Genomic DNA, 27933 nt, shown 5'->3' with positions numbered 1-27933 from the left:
CAGATAAGAGAGCATGCACAGAAAGTCCAAAGGGATGGGTTCAGGCTAGCAGCAGGGAGCTCCTCTCCCTCACCCGAGGGTGAATCAGCCCGCAAAAGAGGAAGGAAAAAGCAAGTGCTCAGCAGACCAGCTTGCGACAGAACATCAGCTGTACCAGATTGGCAGCGCCGGCTCCAGAAGTCACACCCAGCCATGACCAACAGCAAGACGTTCCGGAGGGCCTGCTCCTTGCGGGGGCCCAAGTCCCCCAGCCTCCTGGATCCTGCCTCTGGGAGCTTATGGGACCACCTGGAGGAGGCAGATCCCGCCAGGTGGTCTGGAGGCACAGCCCTCGGGGGGCACGGCCTGGTCCCCAAGAACAAGGAAGAGGCCCGGCCGAAACCTGCCTGGAGCTGGGGGAGGAGAGCCACGAGTCTAAGGGTGCGGAAGACCAGGGGAGAGGAGGCCACAACGATGGGAGAAGCAGCCCATTCCCTTGGCCCTGGCGATGGGCAGATGCTCATCGGGGAAGCCCACGGCAAAGCAGGCAGCAGGATGAAGAAATGTAAACAGGTGAGAAAGTGTGAGGAGCCGGGCATGGTCAGGTGGAAGTCCCATGGCCCTCAGAAACTTTGAACCTGCAGCAAGGAGGAGTCTGTTCCATTGGTTAGGGCCGAGGGCAAGTATTCAAAGGCCACATTCACACCATACATTTAAAGCACCATGGTGCCGCTTTAAATCCTGGGAGCTATGGTTTGTTAAGGGTGCTGACTCTGAGAGCATAGGAGCTAATTCCTAGGTGCCAAATGATCTTCAGGGGAGGGGGATAAAATATTTGAGGGGGGCTCTCCCTCCCCAGTTGATGGCCATTGCCATTCAAATGGTGCGCGTGCACCATGTCATGTGACCAATTATGCGGGGCGGGGCTTACCCACCCCCCTAATATTTTATTCCAAGTTGGCTGAGTCATTAGGAGACCCCCTGTTCCCCTCAATTCACAGGGACCTCTGGGAATTGTAGCTCTGTGAGGGGAAGAGGGGGTCCCCTAACAACTCGCTGCACCATCAACCAACGACAGCTCCCAGGACATATATTTTTGGGCTGGGAGGGGTTGGAATCAATGACTTTTTAAAATGGTTTTAGTGCTTTTAATGGATGGTGTGAATGTGGCCTCAAGGCATTGCCAGCTAATGGTAAAACCAGCATAGCAGCCCTTGTGCTTATGCCAGCAGCTTGATGTGCAGAAATCCATAAGGGGAAGCTTTCCGTGGCATGGGGTGAAACCTGTGTTGCACATTCCACCAGGCTCTCTGCTGCTTTTCCATGCAAGGGACTGGGGCCCACGTAGCTAACGGAACTTTTTTCATCTTCTGGACTGACCCACTAGAGGGCACTGCGCAAAAAGAAACCTGGGAACTCTTCTTGAGCTGCCTGCCTGGGAGAGTCAAGGTTGTATGCATAATATAGTTTTAAATAACTTTCAAAACCCTACCTTCTCTCAAAGAATTCTGGGCCCTGTAGTTCTACCCCTCACAGAATTACAGTCTGCAGCAACACTTAAGAAACCACAGCGCCCAGAATTCTTTGAGTGAAAGAATGTGTTTTGAACATGGTTTATTTTTTTAAAAAAAAATCATCTTTATTCATTTTTCACATAAAAAACCATACAAAAAGTAAGAAAAAAGAAAAAACACAAAAAACAGAACAAGACAAAAACACAGCGAAAAAGAAAAAAAGAAAAAATTATCTAATAATCTTGTATCATCATCATATCATTTAGACTCCCCCGGTTCCCCCCCCATTGGTTCCCCATTTCCAGATCCTTATAGAACAGTTTTCACATAATACCAATTATTTTCCAATTGATTAAAATTTCCTCTCTAATTATCTCCTTTCAATTTTATCTATTAACTCAATTTTTATATACATACATTCTAATTAAATAATTCCCCAACTTAAATTTTCATCAGAAAAGAATTCCCTTTTAATACTTCATTCTTCCCTCCTTCCCCAGGACCCAGGTAACCCAGAAAATCCAGCAAATTCCATAATTCATACCAGTGTCAGACTTTTCCAATCAATCCAGCCTTAAATCACAGAATAAACTTTTTAACCCACCCCTACCCTTACCGCAAACTTCCCACAATGTTTTGTGAACCCAGCATGTTGTTTTCCCATTTTTCTTGCTGCTTCCCAGCACCCTCCTCCCATCCCATTTTCCCAGTGGTTTCCCAGCACTCCCTCTCTCACTGGGAGTGCAAGGGTCCTCCCTGGTTCTCGGTTGAGGGGTTCTTTAATCAAGTCCAGAATCTGACCCACATCTCTCACTTGTGGGACATTTTGCCATTCTTCTTCCTCCTCTTCTTTGTAACTTTGAAATTCTTCTTGAGTGTCATTATTGTCTGTCATTTGTAATTCTTGCTCTATTGTCTCAGAGCTGGTCTGTCCTCTTTCCTTGTCTTTTTCCATGTTGTCGCTTGGCTCCTCAAGTCTTTTATTAATTTGTCTCCATTGCGTTTTATTCTTGTCCAGCTGATCTTTAATGTACAAGAGTTCCAGATAAATCTTTTGGTAGTAGAAATCCTGTGATAGTGTTGGAACTTCCATCGTCATTGCTCTGAAGTCCCGTAGAAAACAGCAGATAGTGAAGCCAGATGTGGCAGGAATCAAATTACATAGTGGAAACCATTTTAAGTCCCGTCCTGGCTATTCCATTAATCCAAATAAATCACATCATCTCATCATGGTATCAACAAAATTTTAAGTCCATTCACTGATCTCTCCAGGAACCAAGGTCCAGCCTCCTGGAGGGTTTAAAAGTCTTATTTCTGACAAATTGGTTGCTTCTCTCCCTTCCCCTGTCAGGGATCGGATTACTGTATCTTAAAGTACTCAATGTGGGAGACCGACTTCCGTTTTTTTGAAATCTCCCACCGTGTCCATCTTTAATAAAAATATTGCCACTCAAGGTTTTTACTCACGTGGAGTTCTTTTTCCAATCCTTTAATTTACGGAAGGCATCCACTGCTAACTGACTGAAGGATCAGGGCTTCGTTTCTGGAGGTGATGAAAGTGCCCAAAATGGCTCCCGCAACTACCACTCCGCTGACTCTCGAGAGTTCTACGGGCTTCTCGGGCAGCGGAGGAGTCGCGTTTTGGAGCTCCGCCGGGCCAAAAAGCCCCCGGGAAGCACAACCCAGGGTTTGTGGAGGTCCGCGCGCCCATGCGGGATTCCCCCCCCCCTCCGCGAAAGCCAGAAGCCTCGGAGCTCGAGGCTTCTGCGCCCTCTCGCCAGCGCAGTAGACCGGAAGTCCGTGTTTTGAACGTGGTTTAAAGGCATAGTGAGCAAACAGCCTGAAAAACACAGATCCAAGAGGCGTGGCTCTCCTCCTGTGCCTTGCAGTTTTTCCTTTGACCTTGGGAAAACCCACTCCGTACCACTGAAACAGAGCAAATGACAATCCACAGAAAAACCAATTGACATTTGTTCTGTTTCAACGGTAAGCAGTGGGTTTTCCCACTGAAATGCGGCATGACAAGTGGAAGTCTCGGTGAATCCTAACACAGTCTGGTGTTTGAAAGCTTCAGGCTTTTAATATCCCTTATTTCTGAAGGTCCAGGTGCATCAAGGCATAAGCCAAGATCCTCACCTGGGCAGTGATTTTGCCAAACCACTCTGGGAACATTTTCCAGCTAAGGAACAGGGTAAATGTGGTTATGAATATTTTTATTTATTTAAGAACTATTTCCGGGGGGGGGGGGGATGTTGCTTACCAGCAACAGGGAAAGCTCTCTTCCTCCGGGAGCCACTGTCCTCCCTGAGCAAGCTAATTCCAGCAGAGCAAGATAGAGGAACGGGGCCTGTCTATTCATCCATCTAGCTTGCTATTGCCCACTCTGGCTGGCAGCAGCTTTCCATGGTTTCAGGCAGGGGACGTCCCTAGCACATTAGGGATTGAACGTGGGACCTTCTGCATGCCAGGGAGATGCTGAGCTGCAGCCCTTCCTCTTCCAGAGAAAGGCCTCTTAACTGAGCTGAAGAACTTGGCTCCAAAAACTGCTTCCCAGGAATTGGTGTGTAGGGCTGGGCGATACCTGCTTTTCAACATCAGAATATATCACCAGCTAAGCACGGTGAAAAAAATCATGAAACTGATATCACCGTAGGGAGGGAGGTGGAAAGGGAAATCTCCTTCAGATATGAGATTGACACATGAAGCCCACATAACAATAATCAGTAGCTCTTTTAGGGCCAGCGGAGTGGAGAAAAAACATCTCAGGGTGATTAACAACATTACATCCTGCAGGCAAGAGGTTGTCTTTTCAGACACGTAACACACCTACATGTGCTGGAACAATGTGGGGCTCTGTGTGGGGCTTCCCATGCATTTGATCCAGAAGCTGCAGTTTGATGCAGAATGCTGCAGCACAATTGCTGACCCAAGTGAGACCATGCCAGCATGTAACACCTGAATTTAAGAGATCTACACTGGTTGCCTATGTGCTACCAGGTACAGCTATTCGTATATAAAGTCCTTAAGAACTTGGGGCCAGTTTTCCTGAGATGGTCATGCCCCGTGTGCACCCACTCAGCTGCTTCAGCAGGCAGAACCAGCACTGTTGCAGGTGCTACATAACACTCGTCCCACATTTTAAATGAATTTATCCTTTAGTGTAGCAGCACCCAGACTTTGGAACTCCCTGCCTATTAACATCAGGCAGACGCCTTCTCTGTATCATGTTTGGTGCCTGATAAAAACATGCGCTCTACGTGGGGCTACCTTTGAAGGTGACCTGGAAACTACAACTAATCCAGAATGCGGCAGCTAGACTGGTGATTGGAAGTGGCCGCCAAGACCACATAACACCGGTCTTGAAAGATCTACATTGGCTCCCAGTACATTTCCGAGCACAATTCAAGGTGTTGGTGATGACCTTTAAAGCCCTAAATGGCCTCTGTCCGGTATACATAAAGGAGCATCTCCACCCCCATCGTTATGCCCGGACACCAAGGTCCATTGCCGAGGCCCTCCCTCACTGTGAGAAGCCAAGTTACAGGGAATCAGGCAGAGGGCCTTCTCGGTAGTGGCGCCCGCCCTGTGGAACGCCCTCCCACCAGATGTCAAAGAGAAAAACAGCTACCAGATTTTTAGAAGACATCTGAAGGCGGCCCTGTTTAGGGAGGCTTTTAATCTTTAATCGATTATTTTATTCTTCTGTTGGAAGCCGCCCAGAGTGGCTGGGGAAAGCCAGCCAGATGGGCGGGGTATAAATAATAAATTATTATTATTATTATTTTAGCAGTGTGGCTGGGGAAACCCACCGGATGGGCTGGGTATATATGTTGTTGTTGTTGTTGTTGTTGTTGTTGTTGTTGTTTTGTTGTTGTGTAGTCTAGCCTGCCCAGATACATAGAATGCTGACATGTGGTTTTAGCTTTCCTTTGATTTTAACTATTTTCTTAATGCTTTATACAGCTTGTTTTTTATTGACAATTGCATTATTTTATTTTATTTAAATTACTTTGCGTGTTTCTCTTCCACCTACCTTTTGCAATAGAGAGATACAGAAATCTTATGAAATGAATAGACCTCAAGGTGACTGTAAAACAGGGCCTTTAATTTCCTGGCATAGTTTTTTCTTCTTGGCCAGACTTTGTAAGGAAGCAGCTGGGCCTCCCCACAAGCCGCCTCCTATCTGGCAGCCCAGTGTAAGGCTAGATAACGTATCCAGATTTGAAGACCTCCAGAGCCTCTAACTCTCCTTCTTTGCTCCCTGCCCCTCCACAGCAGGTAAATCGTGCTCTCCGGGAAAGCTGGGAGACCTTCTTGACCAACGTGTACAGCTTAACGTTGAGCCGCCCGACCAGCAGACCCACCGCTGATGAAGCCCAGGTGGTGGAGACACCGTGAAGGAAAAGACTGCCCTGGACTAAGCATGGACTCAGGGAAGGATGCTGAACTGACTCAAGCGGCACCAGGGCTTCTCCCTCTTGGACCCTTTTGGCTGTAACCTCAGTGGGTTGCTGGCAATGTGGCAGGTGCCTTGGAAGGACTTCTTCGCCAGACCTGCTCATTGTTCCTGGGCTTCTCTACTGGACTCCTTATTCAGCATTCATTTAGCTGTGATTCCTGCAGGGGGTTGGACTAGATTAACTTTGAGGGCTTTAGCTGCTAGTGGAAAGGTGTTATCCAGGCAGGACGTCTCTGCTGCTGGACAGCAGGTCTACCCATTAAGAAACAACAGACGGGTAGACCTGGTATCCGATTCTTTCAGAGGCCAGATCTACCCAACTCAGTAGACTCCTGGCCCCACTGCCACCCACTCTCCAGAAAAATCAGAAATAGTGAAAACCTGCCCTCTGTATATATACCTTGCCACCCCCTGAAAAATTCCTAGGGACTCCCCTTCTCCCCACCCTCCAAAGAGTCCCACAACTGTCCTCCTCTCTAGTTTTCTGGCCACTTTCCCCCCTGACACTCCTTGGCACAGGAACATGCCTGGCAGCTGTCTATCAGACATCTCAAACCAGTTGCCTCCTCTCCTGGCTTGGATTCTCCACCTGCCGTGCAGGTTGTCTTGCATCGCGCTAGCTAATTCAGATAGATAGCAAATACCTTTGCCTCCTGGGGAGTGAAGGGTTTGCGGAAGGAAACTGAAATATACTCGGAGTCGAGAGTGAATTTCATGCTCTTTATTCAGCTCATAGTCATCAAGGAGAAGAAGAATGGCTCTTTCCCCAAAACCATCTGCTTATATACATTATTTACACAATGGGCCTTGCGTGATTGGCTACTTCAGGGCTACACCTGTGGGCCAATCAGGTTGTGGATTGACTTCTGCCTGCAGCCTGATTGGCTGTTCCTACAGGCCAATCAGGTTGCGGATTCACTTCCACCTGGAGTTGGATTGGATAGCTCCTGCTGATTCTGAATCCTATTGTTCTAGGATTCAGCTCAGTACATAACAGAAACACAACAGGATATGAACACACCTTGTGGTGACCCAAAGTGTTGCTGAAAGCCAATACACCCAGACCCCCACCTCTGCTTGGTCTCTTGGGAAACGTTCCTCCTTTTTAGGTCTCTGGTATGTTCTTGTGGAAAGGTGGGGTGTATAAATGTAATCGATAATAAGCTCAAGCGCATCCTGATTGGACTACTGCAATGTATTGTATGAGGGGCTGCCCATGGAGACTGTGTCTTTGAAACTTCCGCATCTTCGGAATTCAGCAGCCAGGTTATTCTGCCCAGAAATGGAGCAGCAGCCAGTGACTCCGGCATAAGGTGGGGAGTTGCAAGTTCCCTATAACCATCCAGCCAACCATCTGGGTTGCAGCATTCTGAACCAACCAACAGTTTGCAAGGCCTCCTCAGGGGTAGCCCCACATAGAGCATATTGCAGGAATCTGAACAAGGTCCCTAAGTAAGGTCTGTATCACCATGGCCACATCTGACACCCCAGGAACAGGCAGGGTTGGTGCATCAACCTCAGGTGTGCAGACACAGGTCTGGGCTTTCCTGGTATGTAATCTAAGTGGTTTTGGTTTTGGTTTTGTCCCAGTGCTTTGCCCAGCAAAAGCTGCATTTTACCGCTGGTTTGGAGCCAACGGCAACCAGGTTTCCATGGACTGCTGTTTGCTCCGATTCAGCAGTAAAACGTGGGTTTTCCTGGGGAAAGTGCTGGGACAAAAAAAGCGCTAGGAAACAGACCAGAAAAGCCCAGATCTGTGGCTAGAAAGCATGGAGTAAAGGGGAGTGTGGGAAAGGCCTAAGATCCAGCTGTTAGGAACAGGCAAATTTGTCAATTTTGACATCTCAGTTTTTGTTTTTGTTTTTAATCTTACTTTTTTCATAAAGCTTATATACCACTTGATTGTAAAAACAAACAAGCCCTCCAAGTGGTTTACAGAAAGGAAGAAAGATTATCAAAAAATGTTAAAAGCAGCTATTTAAAATATTCAAAAAAATGATTTAAATCAACAATAAGCTTGTTGTTGTTTAGTCGTTTAGTCGTGTCCGACTCTTCGTGACCCCATGGACCAGAGCACGCCAGGCACTCCTGTCTTCCACTGCCTCCCGCAGTTTGGTCAAACTCATGTTCGTAGCTTCGAGAACACTGTCCAACCATCTCGTTCTCTGTCGTCCCCTTCTTCTTGTGCCTTCAGTCTTTCCCAACATCAGGGTCTTTTCCAGGGGGTCTTCTCTTCTCATGAGGTGGCCAAATTATTGGCGCCTCAGCTTCACGATCTGTCCTTCCAGTGAGCACTCAGGGCTGATTTCCTTCCGAACAGATTAACACACATTAGCATTCTAGGCATCTGGGTAAAGCTTGTCTAAACAAAAATGTTTAGCAGGCATAGAACAAAGTACAGCCGAGGCCCCTGCCTGATCTCAACAGGCAAGGAGTTCCAAAGTGTGAGTGCTGCCACACTAGAAGATCAAGTTATGGGGTTCGTTTTGTCCCATCTCTAAATCAGCTTAAATTTTCCTGTGTCTTTCTTCTAAGATTTACATAATTTGGCCTGCTGTACTGTTTTTAATATTCGGTTGGAAGCCGCCCAGAGTGGCTGGGGAAACCCAGCCAGATGGGCGGGGTATAAATAATATATTATTATTATTATTATTATTATTATTATTATTATTATTATTACTAATATGTGCTTTTTCCCAAGCCATTTTGACTAACAGCATGCATTCTTCCCCCATGCATTTTTCTGTGCATAGCCCCCTAAGATGCACTTTTGGCGGTGGTGGGTGGAGAACTGCAACACAAAATTCAGAGGGCAGCTGCATTTTAGCTCTCGTGTTGATTTTGGAACTGCAAAGGGTTCACATTGATGTGTGGTCGGTTCGCAACGAGATGCAAACCCAACTCATTCCCCAATCCTTTTGGTGCATGTCATGTCAGGTGGTGGTGGGGAATCGCCGGATACGGGACGGTCTGTTGCTTTGGAGGAAGAAGCAAGATGTCAGTCACCAAAGTGTCCCCTATAGACCTGCCTTTCGCTGGAGTTGTGGTGTCATCTTTTCCAAAAGGGAGTAGCAAGTGGGTGACATGCCAAGAGGCCACCCTGTGGAGGTTGGCCCTCCGTCTTGAGCATGAGAAGAATGTGGTGGCTACGTGGCGCTTAGCAGGATCTCTGTAAAAAGAAGAGAGAGCCCCCTGCCACCCGCCTCTCCATCCAGGCCTTTATCCAAGCCAATCATTTCGCCATATCAGGCGCTCCTTTCAGCTGGCTTTGAAAGCCCCATTCAGCTCCAGGCAGTAGGCTGGGCCCTAAACCATCTGCAGCTTGGGCGGAGGGGACAACTGCGCTGAGCTGGCTGCATCTCTCTCACTCCGACAGATGCCAGTTGGTGGAGTTGGGGGCCAGGGTTTTGGAACGCAAAGGCTGCTTTAATAATGCAAGAGGCTTCTCAAAGCCCCCGAGTCACACGCTGGCGACCCCATGACCGCAGGGAAGCCAGAACATCGTGTAAGGAAGCCTTGCTTTTGCCCACTGATGGGAGACTTGCAGCATTGTTCGGATCGGGGTCCCAGATGTGCTGTAAGTCACGACTCTCAACTTGGGCATGAGCTCCGAGGGTGGATTTATGAGCAGAGAGAGGCAGAGTCTTTCTTGCTGTGGCACCTCAGTTGGGCCCGTTCTATTATTTCACAGGGGTGAGGGCAAGACAAGGCAACATCCTCCACTGTAGGGCAAGGTATGTGACATACAGGCACCTCACTGCCACCCAGGGCAGTCTTGAGCAGGTTGGGCGCCCTGGCGCTGAGGGGCGGAGATCGCTCCGGTGCCCCCCGCCCTGGCGCACCGTGCCACCAGGGCTCTACCTAGAGCCGGCCCTGCTGCCACCCCTCAGCATCTGCTGCCTGAGGCATGTACCTTACTCTGCCTAAGATAAGGGCTGGCCCTGCAGGGGATGGAAACATGTTTGTACCATCCCTATCTTCACACTAATAATTATTACAATATTGGGAGGGGAGGGGCCAGCTCTACCCTTAGGCCAAGTGAGCAACTTGCCTCAGGCAGTGGATGCTGCGGGTCAAGGAAAGCATATTGTTGGAAAACTGCACTGCAAAAATTCAGAGTATGCAAATTTCAAAGGGTAGCCATGTTTTGGTTCTTGTATTGGTTCAAGAAAGTGCAAATTCGGTTGCTTCAGCTTCAAATGCACACTGAACCTGCATTTCACACCTATCCATGACCAGCCATCGCCAACGTGGTGCCCTCCAGATTATATTCTTGGACTACAGCTCCCACCAGTCTCCACCAGCACAGTATGGGAGTTCCCAGCCCTTAGTTCCCAGGCTCTGCCTTCTGAGCCTCCAGAGACCAGGTAACCAAACCCAGAGCAGAGGAGGTGTCCAACCTGGTGGCTTCCTTTGCAGGGCCTCTGGCGTGCATGAGAATTGGGGTCCCTGGGTAGCAGCCTGACACTGTTGGTGCAACTGCTCTGCTCTGAACAGGGACCAGATGCCAACTGGCCAGGCAAGAAGCATTTGGTACTAATTGTGGTTTTGAGCCTTCCTTGCTGAGTTCGCAGTTCTGCTCTGCCTCTCCGGCTTCAGGCGTCTCACCACAAGGACAGCTTCCACTGCAAGTGAGCTCATGTGCTAAACGCAGGCCCTGGTGAGGTCAGGCTGGGGTTGGCTTGGGAGATCTCCAGGTTGCTGTGGAGAGAATCAGAGGCTGATTTGGGAGGAGGAGGAGGATGCCATGTCTATGTGGCCATGCCTCTGCTCTTGGTTGGTTCTGCTTTTGTGTTTTGCATGTATCTGGATTCCAAAGCCTTCATGGTCACAGAGACAGTATGGTATAGTTAGAGTGTCAGATGAGGGCCTGGGAGAGACCCGGGTTCAAATCCCCACATGGACATGAAGCTCACGGGGTGACCTGGGGCCAGTCACTGCCTCTCAGCCTCAGCTACCTCACAGGGTTGTAAGGTAAAGGTAAAGGGATCCCTGACCATTAGGTCCAGTCAGTGGTGTCGCAACAGGGGGGGCGATAAGAGCAGGCTGCACTGGGTGACATCCTGGAGGGAGGGTGACAGTCTCGGTGGCCCCCCTGGACCCCCACGCCTAGCCCCGCCGCGACACCCGGTAAAAAAGTTTGCTCGCAGCAGCTGGCTTGCTTTCCTTCCGTGTTCCTCTCCTCTCTAGCAACTCGCCACCCGCATGCACACACGGTGCCCCCCCCCCCGGCAGATACGCCGGCTGAAGCTTCCTGCTGGGCGGAGGAGCTGGAGCACTGTGTGCGCACGCCGGGAGCCAGGAAGGGTGGAAAGCGTTTCAGAGCCAGGGTGCTGCATCCGTTGCGTGGCCGCTCTCCCCTCCATCCCTCCGTCCCTGCTGGCCCTCCCTCCGGTGTGGCCGGACTGAGCGGCCCAGCCTGGAGACGCCCCGAAGAAGCCACGGTGAGTGCCGCCACGGCCACCAGCCTGGTCGGGGCCCCGTGGAAGATGCAGGCAACTGAGGAGGACGTGCACTCAAGTCTCAGCCCCCTACCCCACCCCACCTCCCCTTATTCCCCACATCACACCTCCTCCTCTTCCCCCCTCTGGGATGGTGCCCTCTTTGCCCCACACTAACAGCGATGGCGCATGCACGGGGCAGCGCAAGGAGTTGAGAGAACCATGTAAGCCACCTGCAGCTCCCTGAAGAAAATGCAATAAACTGGTTGACATCTGTCCGTCTCGGGAGACAATGGAGGAGTGAGCCTTCAGGGGTGCAGTCAAACTGTTGCAGAGTTATAGCGCCTGCTGTTGGCTGTAGAGACCTATTTGGGAGAGAGAGGTTTTGTTGCAGCTGGGGAAGATGAAGGCATCTGGTTGCACTGCTGCAGATGCACAGATTCTCTCTGCGCTCCACCGGGCAGTCGTTCCTCCTCTGGTCACTGCTATGGATGCACGATCTGTCTGCCTCCAGGCACTGCAGTTGTCTGCAAGAGGTTCCCACATATCATGGTTGATATTGCCAGCCTTCATGTCATGTTTGCAGACATCTTTATAACGCAGAGTTGGCCTGCCAACTGGCCTGGTGCCTGAAGCCAGCTCCCCGTAGAGCACGTCCTTGGGGATCTTGCCATCTTTCATTCTGTATACATGACCCAAGCGAATGTAGACATTGCTGAGACAGGAGTGTGAACATGGAAATAGATAGATGATAGATAGATAGAGGCCATGTTACCCTTTGGTTCAGAAATAAATTTTTGGATGGGTGTTTACTGTGGGATGTCTGCTCCTTCAGCTAGCAAGGTTTCCTAGAGAGTCCATCCAATGTTGTCAGCATCAACTTTTAATATACATTTATTAAATTAATATTCCACTCTTCCTCCCAAAGGAACCCCATTGCACGACCCCTCCTTTCCACTCAATTGGCTGTTTTTTTCCGTCAGAATTTAGACTGTAATCTCTTGGGAGGCAGAAATCTGCCTGTACACTTCAGTTGCTTTGTAGAAGGCCAGGTACTTTCATCTCACCTCAAAAAGGATATTGCGGCGTTGAGGAAAGTTCAGGCTAATTCTACTGGTACCACCAAAGCTACAGGTTAAGGCATGGGTAGGCAAACTAAGGCCCGGGGGCCGGATCTGGCCCAATCGCCTTCTAAATCCGGCCAGCGGACGGTTCGGGAATCAGCATGTTTTTACATGACTAGAATGTGTCCTTTTATTTAAAATGCATCTGGGTTATTTGTGGGGCATAGGAATTTGTTCTTATCCCCCCTTCAAAATATAGTCTGCCCGTCCGCCCCCACAAGGTCTGAGGGACAGTGGACCGGCCACCTGCTGAAAACGTTTGCTGACCCCTAGGTTAAGGCGTTCCCTAGGCTGGGAAGAGTTCCTCAGCTCTGAAGCGTCACTTGTTCCCCAGGACACATCCTGGAAGGACTAAAAAAATGCTTCTGGGTCAAGCTGGGATTTTGCTGGAGTAAAACATCACCGGCTCAGTTGAATGCCCAGCTTCACTACAGCCTAGCGCTGACACTGCATTTTGCTAAAATTTCAGAACTCTGTTTAATTTGGAAGGGCCTTCTATATTGAAACATCTGAGGAATGTTGTGGGAGGGCAGAAGAAGACCCATCGATATTTTCTCAAGGGCGAATCTGCACTTCTCTAATCTTGACTTTGACACCGATGGCTGTGGCAGGCAGGCGAACTTCCACCCCAGAGCTGGCTGCAATTTAGCGCCATCCTGCAAAGTGGAAACACAAGATTAAGAACGGAAGCGTTTAAGAGTCGTAATGAACTGCAGAGGCAGTTGATTTCTCCGGATGAGTAATGAAGGCCAGCTTTTGAATTTTTTCCCCCCCGTCTTGGGAAGAGAGCCTGGTGCTGGGCATCAGGGGGGAAGCTGCCAAAAGGGACTTTGTGGAATTGGAAAGATTTGTGAACACGTCTGAGCCATGGCGGGTTCCTCCTCCTCCCCCCTTTTCTTTTGAGGGTTGCAAAAAGAATTAAGTCATTTCTGCTGTCCCAAAAAAAGAAAAGAAAAGGCTTGGACAGGATCAGGGAAGATTTACAGTAAAATGAATCATTTGGAGATGTGTACCTGGCATTACACAACACTCCCTTGCAAAGCCACATTTTGAAGAATAGGAATGGACTCCCAGTTTGCTCATTTTGATTTGGGAGAGCCTCCCCTCCAAAAAGAATTAACCTTGGGGACAGTAACAAAATCTTAATAGGCACTTTTTTCCAATACTGTTTCCTGCCCCCCTGAACCCCACACCCCAATTATGGCTGTGCAATTATTTTAAACATTTTAAATACAAAAGTAAAACTCCCCGCCCAGGAAATAAAACTTGGGTTAGAAAGAGCAAGGCTACCTTTTGTTGGGGGTCAGAGGGTGGGGTTATATCTCTCAGTTCAGGCCTGGGAGAGGAGAACATGTCTTTCCATGGGAACCAGCAGCCTGGAAGAGCCTTGCCTCTGTGGATCTTTCACATGGAGCAGAATCAGATGGCGCAAGGCTGGGGGCTGCAGAGAATGCTTCTGAATCCCAGTTGCTGGAAGCCACGGGAGGGGAGAAGGCTCTAGTGTTGAGGTCCTGCAAGGGATCTTCCCACAGACATCTGAGTGAGCATGGTGAGAACGGGATGCTGGACCAGATGAGCCACTGCTGGCCTGATCCAGAAGGGCTCTTCCTGGATCGCTTGGTTGGTTAGAGTGTGCTGCTGCTGATAACATCAAGGTTGCTGGCTTGATCCACATATGGGACAACTGCATATTCCTGCATTGCAGAGGGTTGGACTCGAGATGACCGTAAGGGTTGTTTCCAACTCTAGGATTCTGTTTCTTATGTCCTTATAAAGCTGCAGTCTTGGAGCCTAATCCTACATCCAGTGGCATAGCGTGGGTTGCCAGGCCCCCGGGGCAAGGCAAGGATCCTCAGCACCACCTGCCAATGGGCCGGAACGAAAGGGCAACAGCTTGGCAACCTACCCAAGTGGCAGCCACGGTGCTCATGAGCATCCAGCATGGCGAAGAACAGGAGGGGAGACTGGCCAGGAGTGGGTATCTTTCTAAAGCCCCTACAGAGGGTGCCCTAGCAAGCGGCCATTGCCCAAATCTGCACTGTGAACAGTGGGGGATTTTATGTGAGATGGGGAGGGTGTGCTTTTTATTTGCTGTTACTACTTTCTTTTTCTTTTGAAACTTTGTGCCCCTAATAATCTTGCGCCCAGGGCCACGCAACCCCAATTGCACTTCATCTGAGCAATTCATCTCCCGTCTTCCGAACCTGACTTCTTGTCAGCTTCAAGCTTACAATGCTAATCTCTGGCAAATGACTTTCTCCCTCCTGATGAGGGCAGGGCCCTATTACAAAATGGGGTACTGCCCCCTCCCCCATGTACCCTTACAGTCACATAGAATTGTGCAGCAGAACACCTGCGATTTGTGCTGATACCACCCATTTTACAGATAGGTAAGAAAAAGGTGTGGGTGGTGCTGTGGGTTAAACCACAGAACCTAGGGCTTGCCAATCAGAAGGTCGGTGGTTCGAGTCCCTGCAATGGGGTGAGCTCCCGTTGCTCGGTCCCAGCTCCTGCCAACCTAGCAGTTCAAAAGCACCTCAAAGTGCAAGTGAATAAATAGGTACTGCTCCGGCGAGAGGGTAAACGACGTTTCTGTGCGCTGCTTTGGTTTTGCCAGAAGCGGCTTAGTCATGCTGGCCACATGACCTGGAAGCTGTACGCCGGCTCTCTTGGCCAATAACGCGAGATGAGCGCCGCAACCCCAGAATCGTCCGTGAGTGGACCTAATGGTCAGGGGTCCCTTTACCTTTATCTTTAAGAAAAGGCAGCAAGATTGGGGAGCAGGGCATTGTGGCTTCTGGTCTGCAGCCTTTGAACCATGAGAAGAAGCTGTTCTGGGAAGAGGGGTAGCTGGCTGGGGAGAAAAGCCCACTTAGCATTCTAGGCAGCACCAATCCCTCACGGGAGGCTGCTACTGCAATAAGCTGTGTTTGGCAAGAGCCAAATGGATTCAGGTCCCTTTTTCTCATTCACCCCCCTCCCCACCCACCCTGCTCCCTCTACTTCCTTTTAGTAATAAGTATTCATCCAGTGGCATTCTCAGAACTGCACTGGCCTCTTAAAACATGGTTAAAACTGCTCCAGAAAGCCATTTTAGTTTGGTGAGGACAAGAACTAGCAAGAGAAGACTAGGGCAGGGTTTTTAAAAACTGGTCCTTTACTGCAATCACTGCAGTGAAATGTAGCAAATCTATCTGCACAAAATGAGAGAGAGAGAGAGAGAGAGAGAGAGAGAGAGAGAGAGAGAGATATATGATAATTTACATGACAAAGCAGCAGCCTCTTCAACTACTGTTAGCTTCTTGGCAACAGGGAGAGGACCCCACCTCCAACACACACACACACACACACACACACACACACACACACACGTTACCACCATTAATCTTTCCTTAAGGCTTCTGAATGCTAAAAATGAATCTCAGTCTGTACAGACACCAGAGCATCAAAATGAATATTTGTATTGATTTCAAACCATACTTAAGCTTAACTATGGTTGAAAGACAAACCATGGTTTAGCTTAGCGTTAGGTCTGAACCAAGGTCTGTTGTTCATTTCCTCCAAACAAAACATTAGCGGTAAGCCATGTACAAACCTTGGTGACAGCTTGTGGTGATCAAGAGACAACAATTGAAAAGATGTTGTTATCATTATCATCATGGATGTATTTCCCGCCCTTCCTACCAAAGGAACCCAGTACAGCCCGACAGACCAGGAGTGGGGAACCTTTTTCAACTTAAGGGCCATGCTCTCTCATCGACATCTTTCCAGGGGACAATGGTGGGCGGAGCAGGGACCAAAGTGGGTGGAGCAACAAATGTAACTCTTACCTTTGTACTCCAGGCTACAGTCCAACCCTACAATCATCATCATCATCTGCACACATCTCCATCAGGGCAAGCTATAGAAGCATTATCTCAGTCCAAGAACACATTCCAACCAAGGGGAAAGAGCTGAAGAAGGGCAGGAAGCAGAGACAATGAGGGGTGTTGGTGGTGGTGGGGGAGCGTTCTGGGGGCCAGACAGGTCTGAAGGGCCGGATTCCCCCACCCCCCCAAATTTCCCAGGCCTGCGCTAGACAGACGTCAAGTGCATGAAAGAACAACATTAACTCTTTGGCGGGCGGGATGGGAGAAATATCAAGGTGGGGGGTGGGGTGGAGCTCTGACCAAGCCACACTGGGATCCCAGGTGGGCGGGAGGGGGCTTCCGCAGATGATCCCCACTCAGCTGTAAACCGGACATCTTCCCCAAGTGTAGGTTGAACGTGCAGTCCGATCCTTGTGCATGCTTCATCAGAAGCAAGCCTGGCTTACTTCCAGGTAAGCGTGCGTGCGTGTAGAAGAGATTGCCGCTTGAGTCTCGGCGGTGTTTGCTCATAAAAAAAAATCATAGAATCGCAGAGTTGAAAGGGACCCCGGGGACCATCTAGTCCACCCCCTGCAATGCAGGAATCCTGCCCACAGCCGTCCCTAGGTGGGCTCGAACCACCAACCTTCCGGTTAGCATTGCTACACAAGAGACTCGTGCGCCACAAAGACGATACATTTTTGGGGGGCGGTGGATTGGGCTCTTCCTTCTTTCTACCCGTCCTCCCCATTAGCTAGCAGGACATCAGAGGTGTAGGTTTGGATCTCGACAGTCGCCCACCTTCAGAGGAACGAAATTTTAAAAACTGGCTTTTTACAGGGTATCGGTTCCTTAAACGGCTATAAGCTTCGCTGTTTAAGGGTGCATTGGGTTGCGCGCACACACAGACACACACACGCCCAGCCTTGTCTTTGGAGCTCCTCGCGGGCACAGCGGGTGAATTGGGATGGCATCTGCCTCACCCTCGTGCTTCCTTTTCCTTTAAGTGGGAGGGGAAGAGAGCGCGAGCGGAGGATTCCCCTCTCTTCCTTCTGCATCAGGGCGACAAGAGTGTGTGCCCTACTCTTTCCTCCTGGCCGCCGCCGGGCTCCTTTCCACCCTTCCTCTTCTTTTGGAATAAGCTGCTGCAGTTCCCAGCCCTGCATTGCTGCCCCACTGCAACATCCAGCCTCGCTCCAAGAGCTGCGAAGGAAAAGTTCTCTCTCCTCCATCCACGGGAACCTCTATAGCGCAGGCAAGAAGCCGGGCATTTATTTTATTTTGCAACGTTTTTTTAAATTCTAGTTCAAACTACAGATTCCTTCTTTTTTCTTTCTTTCTCCAGTAAAACTGGTAAGTAATGAAAGTAATTTTATATATATATATATATATATATATATAATATTAAGTGATTTGCAGTTTGATTCCCCTACCCCCAATGTAACATTATCAGGTTTGGGGAGGGGATCTTCCCCAAAGCTGGTGGGGGCAGCATGTGGGGCAGGGGGCTTACCCACCAGTGAAAAGCTCTTTCAAATGACATAGGGGTTCCTTGTTCTCAGAAACAATTCCCCCCTTTACAGGTAGGTAGCCGTGTTGGTCTGGATCGAAGTAAAATAAAAAAATTCCTTCAGTAGCACCTTAAAGACCAACTAAGTTTTTATTTTGGTATGAGCTTTCGTGTGCATGCACACTTCTTCAGATACAGTGAAATGGAAGTTTCCAGGCACTTATGTAGAGAAGGGGTGGGGAGGGGTGGGGATGGGGAGGGGGGATCACTCAGAAGGGTGGTGGAAATGGGTGATTGACTGACTGATAGCTGTTGATGACCGCAAACGACTGCAAATGGTTTTGCATGAAAAAGCAAGGGTTGAGATGGCTGAAGATCGCTTATCATGTATAATGAGATAAGAACCCGATATCTCTGTTCAAACCAGGTCCCTCCATGGTTTTGAGCTTGGTGATAAGTTGCAATTCAGCAACTTCTCTTTCCAGTCTATTTCTGAAATTCTTTTGTAGTAAGACAGCTACTTTGAGATCTTGTATAGAATGTCCTGGGAGATTGAAGTGTTCTCCTACTGGTTTTTCTGTCTTCTGGTTCCTGATGTCAGATTTATGTCCATTTATCCTTTGGCGTAGGGTTTGGCCTGTTTGTCCAATATAGAGAGCTGAAGGGCACTGTTGGCATTTGATGGCATACACAATGTTAGAGGATGAGCAATTAAATAGTCCTGAGATGGTATGTTGGATGTTGTTGGGGCCAGTAATGGTGTTGTCTGGGTGTATGTGGCAGCAAAGTTGGCATCTGGGTTTATTGCAGGCTCTGGTACCAGTGTCCATGTTAAGTCTGGTGGTTGTGTTATTGTGGGTGAGGAGTTGTTTAAGATTGGGTGGCTGTCCCCCCTTTAATCAACTCTTTATTTTAAAGGTTGTATATGGTACATTTGTCACAACCAAAATATAGGATAAAAATATAGCATAAAAATCAGCTGTGTGTCTTAGTTTTATAGTGAAGGTTGGGGGGAGTTGGGGGGTGCAGGGTTTGCCAACGTTGAGACAAACTAATGCAGTGCAAAAAAAAAAAAACCCTCAAACTTCTGTGGCTGCAGTTCTGGCTTGTTTGCAGATCATTCATTTTCCAGAAGGGCATAACCTTGATTTGGGTGGATTATTGCACTGCCTTAAAACAGCAGCGTGGAAGTCTTTACAGTCAGTCAGTTTATCTTTCAGGGCTCAGGGCTCCATTGGCCTCTTTTATCCCCCATTTCCAAATCCAAATCCCTGCGTGAAACACAGGGCGGATTTTGAGTGCTCCCATAGGTATTAATTGGCTGGCTGGATCAGGCAAAGCGTCCATCAACCCAGTATCTTGTTTCCAGCAGTGCCAAGCAAGAAGCTTCTTCTGGAAACTGTCCCAATCAAGGCATGAAAGTGTTGGTCCTTCCCCGTCCTTGTTGTCTGAGGTATCTCAAAAGTTATACTACTCTTAACATGGAGGTTCTACATTGCTGTCCTGTACTTCATTTTCTTTCACTAAAACTGGTGGGCTTTTAAAGTTTCTGTTGCCGAGTGTAGCTGAACTTTGGCCCTTTGTTTATTAAGCTTCTATGGCTGAATTTTAAGGCCACCATGTGAAATTAATATTTCAAACTAAACTAGCCAAACTTTGATACAAATTCCACCTCCCGAACCCTGGACTCCTCAATCCAGAATAGTCTATGTTGGAAAAATCAAGTTAGGGTGTTGCTAGTGAGTCTTACTATTATCATTATTTTTACGTTTATCCCACATTTTGTACAAGGAGCTCAGTGTCCATCTGCTGAGCACTCATTTTATCTTCACAACAATCCTGTGAGGCAGGCTACACTGTGAGATGGAGAATTGCCCAGGGTCACCTTGTGAGATTCTTGGCAGGGTAGCGGTTTGAACCATGATCTGCTGTATTCTTGGAAGCAAAGGCCACTGTGTTCAAGGGGGTTTAGTTCCTGGTGTGTTTGCAACAGCTGCTTGGGTCTATCAGCTGTATATGGCACACTTTATGAGTTACTTTTCTCTAACCCCTCCCTCTCAAAATTAGATTTAAGCTCTAGAGCAGGCACCCCCAAACTTCGGCCCTCCAGATGTTTTGGACTACAATTCCCATCTTCCCCGACCACTGGTCCTGTTAGCTAGGGATCATAGGAGTTGTAGGCCAAAACATCTGGAGGGCCACAGTTTGGGGATGCCTGCTCTAGGGTTTACTCATTAAGTCAACTCTTGCAGGTCACCTAGTGATGACTAAGCACAGTTTAATTGGCATGTTACCTGTGGAATGACAGGCGCCACATTCACACTGTACATATAAAGCACTAAATAAGGTAAAGGTAAAGGACCTTTGGATGGTTAAGTCCAGTCAAAGGCAACTATGGGATGCGGTGCTCATCTCGCCAAGGGAGCCAGCGTTTGTCCACAGTCAGCTTTCCGGGTCATGTGGCCAGCATGACTAAGCTGCTTCTGGCGCAACAGAAACACGGTGACAGAAACCAGAGCACACCATAGCTGCCAAGTATCCCGTATCCGCCGGGAAAACCCCTTTTTTCTTACCGTTTCCCGGCGGTCTCCCGTTTGGCGGAAAATCCCGACATTGTCCCTTTAATTTGCTTCTTCCCGGCGGCCATTTTTCTGGTGCCGCTTTGCCCTTCTATGGGCACCAGAAAATGGCGGCGCCAGCGCCGGAAGTCGCTTCCGCGCATGACCGGAAGTTGCGTGACGCGACTTCCGGTTGCGGTTTGCCCTTCTATGGGCATCAGAAAATGGCAGCGCCGGCGTCGGAAGTCGCTTTTACGTGTTTCCGGTCATGCGCGGAAGCGACTTCCGGCGCTGGCGCCGCCATTTTCTGGTGCCCATAGAAGGGCGAAGCGCCACCGGAAGTTGCGTCACGCAACTTCCGGTTATGCGCGCGCTGCCGATCCCGGATCTTTACGATCCGGACTTGGCAGCTATGGAGCACACGGAAACGTCATTTTCCTTCCTGCTGCAGTGGTACCTATTTATCTACTTGCACCGGTATGCTTTCGAACTGCTAGGTTGGCAGGAGCTGGGACGGAGCAAAGGGAGCTCACCCCATCGTGCAGATTTGAACTGCCAACCTTCCAATCGGCAAGCCCAAGAGGCTCTGGTTTAGACCACAGAGCCCCCCATGTCCCATTTAAAGCACTATGACACCACTTTAAACACTCATGGCTTCCCCCAAAGAATTCTGGGAGCAGTAGTTTGTTGAGGGTCCTGAGAGCTGTTAGGGGACCCCCTATTCCCCTCCCAGATCTACAATTGCCAGGGTGATTTTAAGGATCAGTCCTACCCATCTGTCAGGTGTTCTTTAGCTGTGATTCCTGTATTGCAGGCGGTTGGGCTAGATGACCTTTGGGATCACTTCCTTTTGTAGAAATGTTTTCAGTTTTAGAATTACACCATTTCCCATTCTTATACAATAGTTCTTTTTGACTTCCCACCCAGCATTCCATGACAGTTCTTTTTACATCTTGTTTAGCTGCATATCGATTAATTCCTTCACCTTACTTTCCACACTCTCGTATCTTTTATATAGTCAGCTGTTGGTCACAATGTATCCCCTACTTGGAATTTATATTTGAGGTCGATTTTTTGTAAATATTCCTCTAGATACTCCCACTCACTCCTCATCTGTTTGTCATCTTGATTTCTTATTTTAGATGTCATACTGGCATGCTCTGCATATTCAGTTAGTTTATTTAGTCATTGTTCTTTCCCTGGGGGTCTCTCTTTGTTCCCAATATCTTACATTTACTATCCTCGCAGCTGTTGTTGCATATAGAAATAGATTGTGGGCTTTCTTTGGTAACTCATTCCCAGGTATGCCTAGAAGGAATGCTTCCGGTTTATCGGGGAATGTGAATTTAAATATATATTTTTTAGCTCGTTGTACACTATCTCCCCAAATTCCTTTGCCTGTTTACATTTCCATCATAAATGAATAAATGTACCCTCTACTTCCAGACATTTCCAGCATAGTTTTGAGCCTCTTTTATACATTTTAGCCAGTTTGACCAGTGTCAAATACCATCTATATTGCATTTTTTCTCTTATTTGATAACATGTGAAGAAGTTCATTGTTAAATTCCATAATTTTTCCCACTCAGCAATTTCAACATTATGCCCAATATCAATAGCCCATTTTATCATTGCCTCCTTTATCAGTTCATCTTTGGTCTCCCATTCTCTAGCAATAGTTTATATATTTTAGAGATTAATTTTTTGTTAGACCCCCAAAACCACTTTTTCAAATTCTGATCCTTCTTGTACATATCCTCTTTCTTTATCTTTTTTTGAACATCTCCTTTGTTTGGAAGTATTGAAACCAGTCAGGGACCAGCCTTTGGGATCTCTTCCAATCCTACAGTTCTATGATTCTATGAAACAAGGCAACACTAACAAAGATAGCAGTTTACATGGCCACAAAGCAGAACATGAAACAGCTGTCCACACTACGTTCCCCGCCCCTTTATATTTAGCACCTCTGTCATGTGCAGAGGCAGCCGGGCAGTCTTCCTTTGAATACTAGCGCCATTTTTGTGGCAAGTGGAACAGAACAGGGGAGGAAAAGGGTGTCACCTTCATACTGATTCTGGGGTGCCTGGAAGAATCTTGCTGGGATGCGGCTCCACAGGGGCTGCAGCTGATAGGAGTTATAGTCCAAAACATCTGGAGGGCACCAGGTGGAGGGAAGGCTGGAGTGAAAAGGCGTGCCACAGTGTCCATGTCTCCCTCTCCCCACCCTTCACAAGAAAGGTTGTTCAGGTCAAATAGGGATTGAGGGGCGAAGCCTAGGAGCGCAAAGGTGGGGCCAGATGGACTAGAGGGCGGAGTCTTGCATCACCATTTATCCCGCCCGTCCCTTAACTCTTTCCTGTGCATCTCCAATGTAGGAATTCTGTTCCATTTCCCAATGTGTTTTTAGAACATAATTTATTCTTGCACCCTCTGGATGGAAAGATCTGTCGGCTTCTCCGGTTCTCTGGCGGTTCCCTCATTGCGAGAAGTGAGGTTACAGGGAACCAGACAGAGGGCCTTCTCGGTAGTGGCACCCGCCCTGTGGAACGCCCTCCCAGCAGATGTCAAGGCAATAAGCAACTATTTTACTTTTAGAAGACAACTGAAGGCAGCCCTGTTTAGGGAAGTTTTTAATGTTTGATGCTGTACTGTTTTTAATATTTGGTTGGAAGCTGCCCAGAGTGGCTGGGGAAACCCAGCCAGATGGGCGGGGTATAAATAATAAATTATTATTATTATTATTATTATTATTATTATTATTATTATTACTATTATTATTATTCCCATTTTTCCAATCTTCAATTCAGTTCTTTACATTTCTGCAGCAACTTGCAATTGTTGTTTTTTTTAAAAAAGTTCTCATGAAAATTCCTCAGCATTTGTATCTTTCCTAATAGAAGTATTTTTGTTTGCCGTTTTGACTAATGCACGCATCATTGCTGGCAACTTCTCTGAACTGAATGCATTTTTGTATATGACTTTCACAAATGTATTAGGGGAAAGTTTGGTTTAAAATTAATGCACACAATTTTTGTAAACACTGCTTGGTTGGGAAACTCTCTCATGAAATTCAGATAAGCGCGGACTTCGGAGGATGCCTTAGTTTCAGTTCACAGGGGGTTATTGGGTGGTGGTGGTTGTTTTTATTTTGATTATGTATTTTGTGGTTTTATATTTCAATTTTATTCTGTGAACCGCCCTGAGACATCCAGGTACAGGGTAGTACATTAATTTCCGGTAATTAATTATTCTCCTCTTTTTTCAGAAAGTGTGAATATGATAGATCCGTCTTGAAATGCGAACTGTATTTGAAATGTATTTATTGTTTTATTCATTTATTGTGATATTTATACCCCACCTTTCCTCCAAGAAGCTCAATGTGGCATACATAGTTCTCCCCCCCCTCCATTTTAATCTCACAACAACCCTGCAAGGTAGGTCAGGGTGACTGGCCCAAGGTCACTCAGTGAGCTTCAGGACCAAGTGCAGACTAGAACTCTGGTCTCCCAGGTTCTAGTCCACACTCTAACCACTATACCACGCTGGCGCCGTATGCCTAACTCTGTCTTGGTGCCCACCTCTCTCTCACTGAGTCTCCCCCCCCCTATAGAATGTGAGCAGGGCAATGGGAGAAGAAAGGGCTGGAATGGGGGCAGAGATGGCTGGGGCTGCCCCCTGCCTCATTTATGGCCTCTTGGCCTCAGATTTATCCTGAAGACCCCGAGAAGGAAATGCACTCTGTAGGTTCAGCGTATCAGGCCCTTCTACATCCTTCTGTTGCTGTTGAATTGTCACCTGTAGGGTGGGGCATCTGTTTTCCAGGGTCTGCTGGCTGCTGACCTCTACCTCTCTGATGTGTTGGGTGTATCTGTGTTATCAGGTTTTGCTGTGCTTTTCACATCAGTATCATATGCAGACACTAAAAGGAAGTGACAGAGCTTCCATGCCAATCCCTACACATCAAATGTAAAGACAAAGGGAAAATCTGATCTATTCTTTCCTGATCAGTTGGCAGCCCTCCTTATTGGCACTGGATGGGTCAGGCTTTCTCTCTCTCTCTCTCTCTCTCTCTCTCTCTCTCTCTCTCTCTCTCTGGGGCTGGGTGGCTCTCTGGGGAAGAGCCATAACTCAATAGCCGAAGGTCGCAGGTTCAGTCCCTGATGGTATCTCTGGGTAGGGCTGGGAAGGACTCCTGCCTGAAATCCTGCTGCCAGTCAGTGTTGGCAATACTGAGCTGGATGGGCCACTGGACAGACACGGTATAAGGCATTTCCCTTCCTCTAAGAAGAGCCCTGCTGGATCAAGCTGAGGGCCAGGGGCGTACCCAGGATCAAAGCTAGGGGGGGGCAAGAGAGGGGAAGAGAGAGGGAAAGAAGGAGGGAGGGAGGGAAGAGAAAGAAGGAAGGAAGGAAGGAAGGAAGGAAGGAAGGAAGGAAAGAAAGAAAGAAGGAAGGAAGGAAGGAGGGAGGGAAAGAAGGGGTGAGAGAGAGAGAGGAGGGAGGGAGGGAGAAAAAGGAAGAAAGAAAGAGGGGGGAAGGAAGGATGGATGGATGGAAGGAAGGAGCTCCTGCCTGCCCCCCCCCCCAGCTCAGGCTGCTCCTCCCCCCTCCCACGTTCCTGTTGCTGGCTGCAGCCATGGAGGGGGCAGAAACAGCCTGATTTCCATAACCCACAGCGACTTTTCCCCTTCAGTTTTTGGAGGGAAAAAGTGCGGGATATGATCCGTAAAATACGGTAATTTTTTTTTGCTTCTGGGGGGCAGCTGCCCCCCTGCCCCTCGCTGGGTACGCCCATGCCGAGGGCCCAACTAGTCCAGCATCCTGTTCTCATCCAACCAGATGCCCGTGGGAACCCTCTAAGCAGGATCTGAGCACAAGAGCCCTCTCCCCTCCTCTGGTTTCCAGCAACTGGTATTCAGAAGCATTTATTGCCTCCAACCGTGGAGGCAGAGCAGAGCCATCATGGCTCGAAGCCATGGATAAGTCTTCTCCGTGAATTTATCCTATCCTTTAAAGTCATCCAACATGGTGGCCATCCCTGCCTCCTGTGGGAGGGAGTTTCATAGTTTATGTGCTGATGAAGGACTTTATTTTCTGTGCCCTGAATCTTCCAGCATTCAGCTTCATTGGATGCCCGTGAGTTCAAGTGTTATGAGAGAGGGAGAATAATGTTCTCTATCCACTTTCTCTGCACCATGCATGATTTTATAAAAGTATAACGTTACCTCCCATTTGCCTGCTCTCTAAACTAGAAACGCCCCAGTAAGTTTTTGAAGAAGTTACTCCTAGCGGCAAAGGAGGGGCAGGGGAGGGGGGGCCATTTTGAGATGCCAGCTGGTGGCATGGAAATTGGCATTCAGGGGATGGAGCGCAATGTAACAAAGAGTAGGCTTTTCACACCAACCAGCCTTCAGGGAGCCAGCTTTTGGCCAGACTCTCTTCCTCTTCCATCGCAGGGACATTTCAATTCTCAGAAGCTTTGGAACAAGCCAAACAAATCCTCTCGGCGGGGGTTGGGAACAGTGCTGGATTAAACCCTGTGTGGAGGCCCCTAGGCAGTTGAAATATCGGAGCTCAATTCCAACTGAAAAAGAAATAGTCCAAGTTTCCAGTCCTTAAGGCTGTGAAGATGGCTTTGAAAGTATTTGAGCAGTTTTGTGCAATCTCAAAAGCTGGGCGCCTTGTGGATTGAAATGCCTTGTTTTTCAGGTTAAGCTGCTGCAGCAGGAGGTTCCTTTGGGACTTGCATTTGGTGATGCTGCAAAGGCAGAAACAGCTGCAGGAGGAGGCAGGATGTGTCCCTGGGGAGAGACACAAAGGCAGGACAAGAGCAAGGCATTTATAAATGGCCTAGAGATGGCCTTAAAGCTCAGTGGCAGATGATGCCCTTTGCCGCTTTCATTCCCTAGCATCTCTAGGTTGTGTTTGGAATGTATCCTGCCTGAAATCCTGAACAGTCGCTGCCAGTCAGTGCTGACAATACTGGGCTAAATGGTCTCGTGGTCTGACTACAGTTGTCTTCTCAAATATATAGTCTCTTATTAACGTTTGCCAAGGGTGTAATGTTTTATTAGTAGTCAGTTCTGGTCTAGGTGGAACAACGGTATGACTCAGTAGAAAGCTGCTTCCAATTTGAATCAGCAATTTACCCAGAACCATGTGGACTAGAACCTTGATTTATTTTGAGTAAGCTGAGTAGTAGAATACCTACTATGCATGCAGAATGTTCCAGGCTCAGTCCCTGGCATTTGTATGGAGGTTCTGTTTATTTATCATGGAGCAGAAGTGCATTCACACAGCTTTGGGTTTCAATAGCCCTTTCCCCCTGTCATTCAAAACATCTAGAGGTCACCACGTTGGGGAAGGCCAATGTATTTTTCCAGCAGAAGTAAACCACAATCAAGGAGTGAAAACCCCTTTTATCTGTTCTTGGCACCTGTTATTCAGAAGTAGAATGCCTTCGAACATGGAGGTTTTGTTTGCTTATCATGCAAAATAGTCACTTATAGACTTCTCCTCCTCTGTTTGTCTAATCTCTATCTAAAGGCATCCAAGATAGTGGCCATGATTGGCCATCCAGTGGCCATGAGTTCCATAAGTTGCACTGTGCACACAAGTCTTTTTTTAAAAAAAGGTGTCACTACACGCTCGAATACCTCTTTGCATGCAGAAAATGAGTGTCAGGCCTTCTCTACTGTTTTTCCACTGTGTGGCTCCTTCAAGAGGTAGCACCCAAACTCATAGCCCATTACCATTTATTCTGCCATGTGGGTAGACTGGGCCAAATTAGCTGTTCTCAGGAAAGTGTGTAGCTGTGCCAGCAGGTTGTTGAGACCTCCGGTCCCGGTTGGCTTCCCCAGAGGCTTCAAAAGACCCTGGGCAACTGCCCAGATTTGCTTGGTCATCAGTCTAGACCAGTCTATCTATTGTAGAAAGGTTGTGTAAATGAGCTCCCTCCAGCCCCAGGAATATATTATTTGCTTAATACTGCCTTCGCCAGCCTGGTGCCCTCCAGATGTTTTTGACTCTATCTCCCATCAGCTCTGACCACTGGCCAAACTGAAGGGGCAGATGGAGTCCAGACAACCTCTAGAGCAGAGGCTCCCCAACCTTCCTTCCCATGGACCACTTGAAAAAGGCTGAGGGTTTCTTGGCAGACCGCTCAGATCCTTCCATGTGCTGTAGCAATTGTCAATGTGCTGTGCTAGATACATTATGATTTTTAATTGTGTTTCTATTGTTTAATTTATTTCTTACAGATGGTGCTACAATTTGCATTGCATAGAATTCAGATTGTAAGACAATAAAATACAATACAAGAAATAAAAGAAGTGATACAAATATAATTAAAACCGCTATGAATAGTTAATTTTGATGGATGGTCCATCTTCCCTCTTCAGTCGCATAAGAAGAGCTTGCTGGATCAGGCCAATGGCACATCTAGGCCAGCATCCTGTCCTCACTGTGGCCTGCCAGATGCCCCCATGGGAAACCTGTAAGC

General features: G+C 48.1%; 2 protein-coding genes across 5 annotated transcripts in view; both read left to right on the top strand.

Annotated features, from left to right (window-relative positions):
- The first annotated feature begins 27 nt into the window (after positions 1-27).
- LOC148683119 (uncharacterized) lies at positions 28-7967 on the top strand. Its single transcript, XM_088659094.1, has 2 exons — positions 28-552; positions 5769-7967. Exons 1-2 carry the CDS (start codon positions 193-195, stop codon positions 5889-5891), a joined length of 483 nt encoding a protein of 160 aa, XP_088515220.1. The 5' UTR covers positions 28-192; the 3' UTR covers positions 5892-7967.
- Positions 7968-17376: 9409 nt separating this feature from the next.
- Positions 17377-27933, top strand: part of BCAN (brevican) — a 48373-nt gene continuing 37816 nt past the window's right edge. For 2 of the 4 annotated variants that reach the window (XM_088659086.1, XM_035098775.3), the window contains exon 1: positions 17600-17718. The gene's annotated coding sequence lies outside the window, so the exon portion shown is untranslated. Of the gene's footprint in view, positions 17719-27933 lie in introns of all 4 variants that reach the window. The other 2 variants (XM_035098774.3, XM_035098773.3) reach the window with 2 other exon arrangements.

This window comes from Zootoca vivipara, chromosome 16 (genome assembly GCF_965207765.1).
Source record: "Zootoca vivipara chromosome 16, rZooViv2.hap1.1, whole genome shotgun sequence".
NCBI lineage: Eukaryota > Metazoa > Chordata > Lepidosauria > Squamata > Lacertidae > Zootoca > Zootoca vivipara.
The sequence above is the reverse complement of the archived record's forward strand: the minus strand, read 5'-3'. Positions and strand labels throughout refer to the sequence as shown.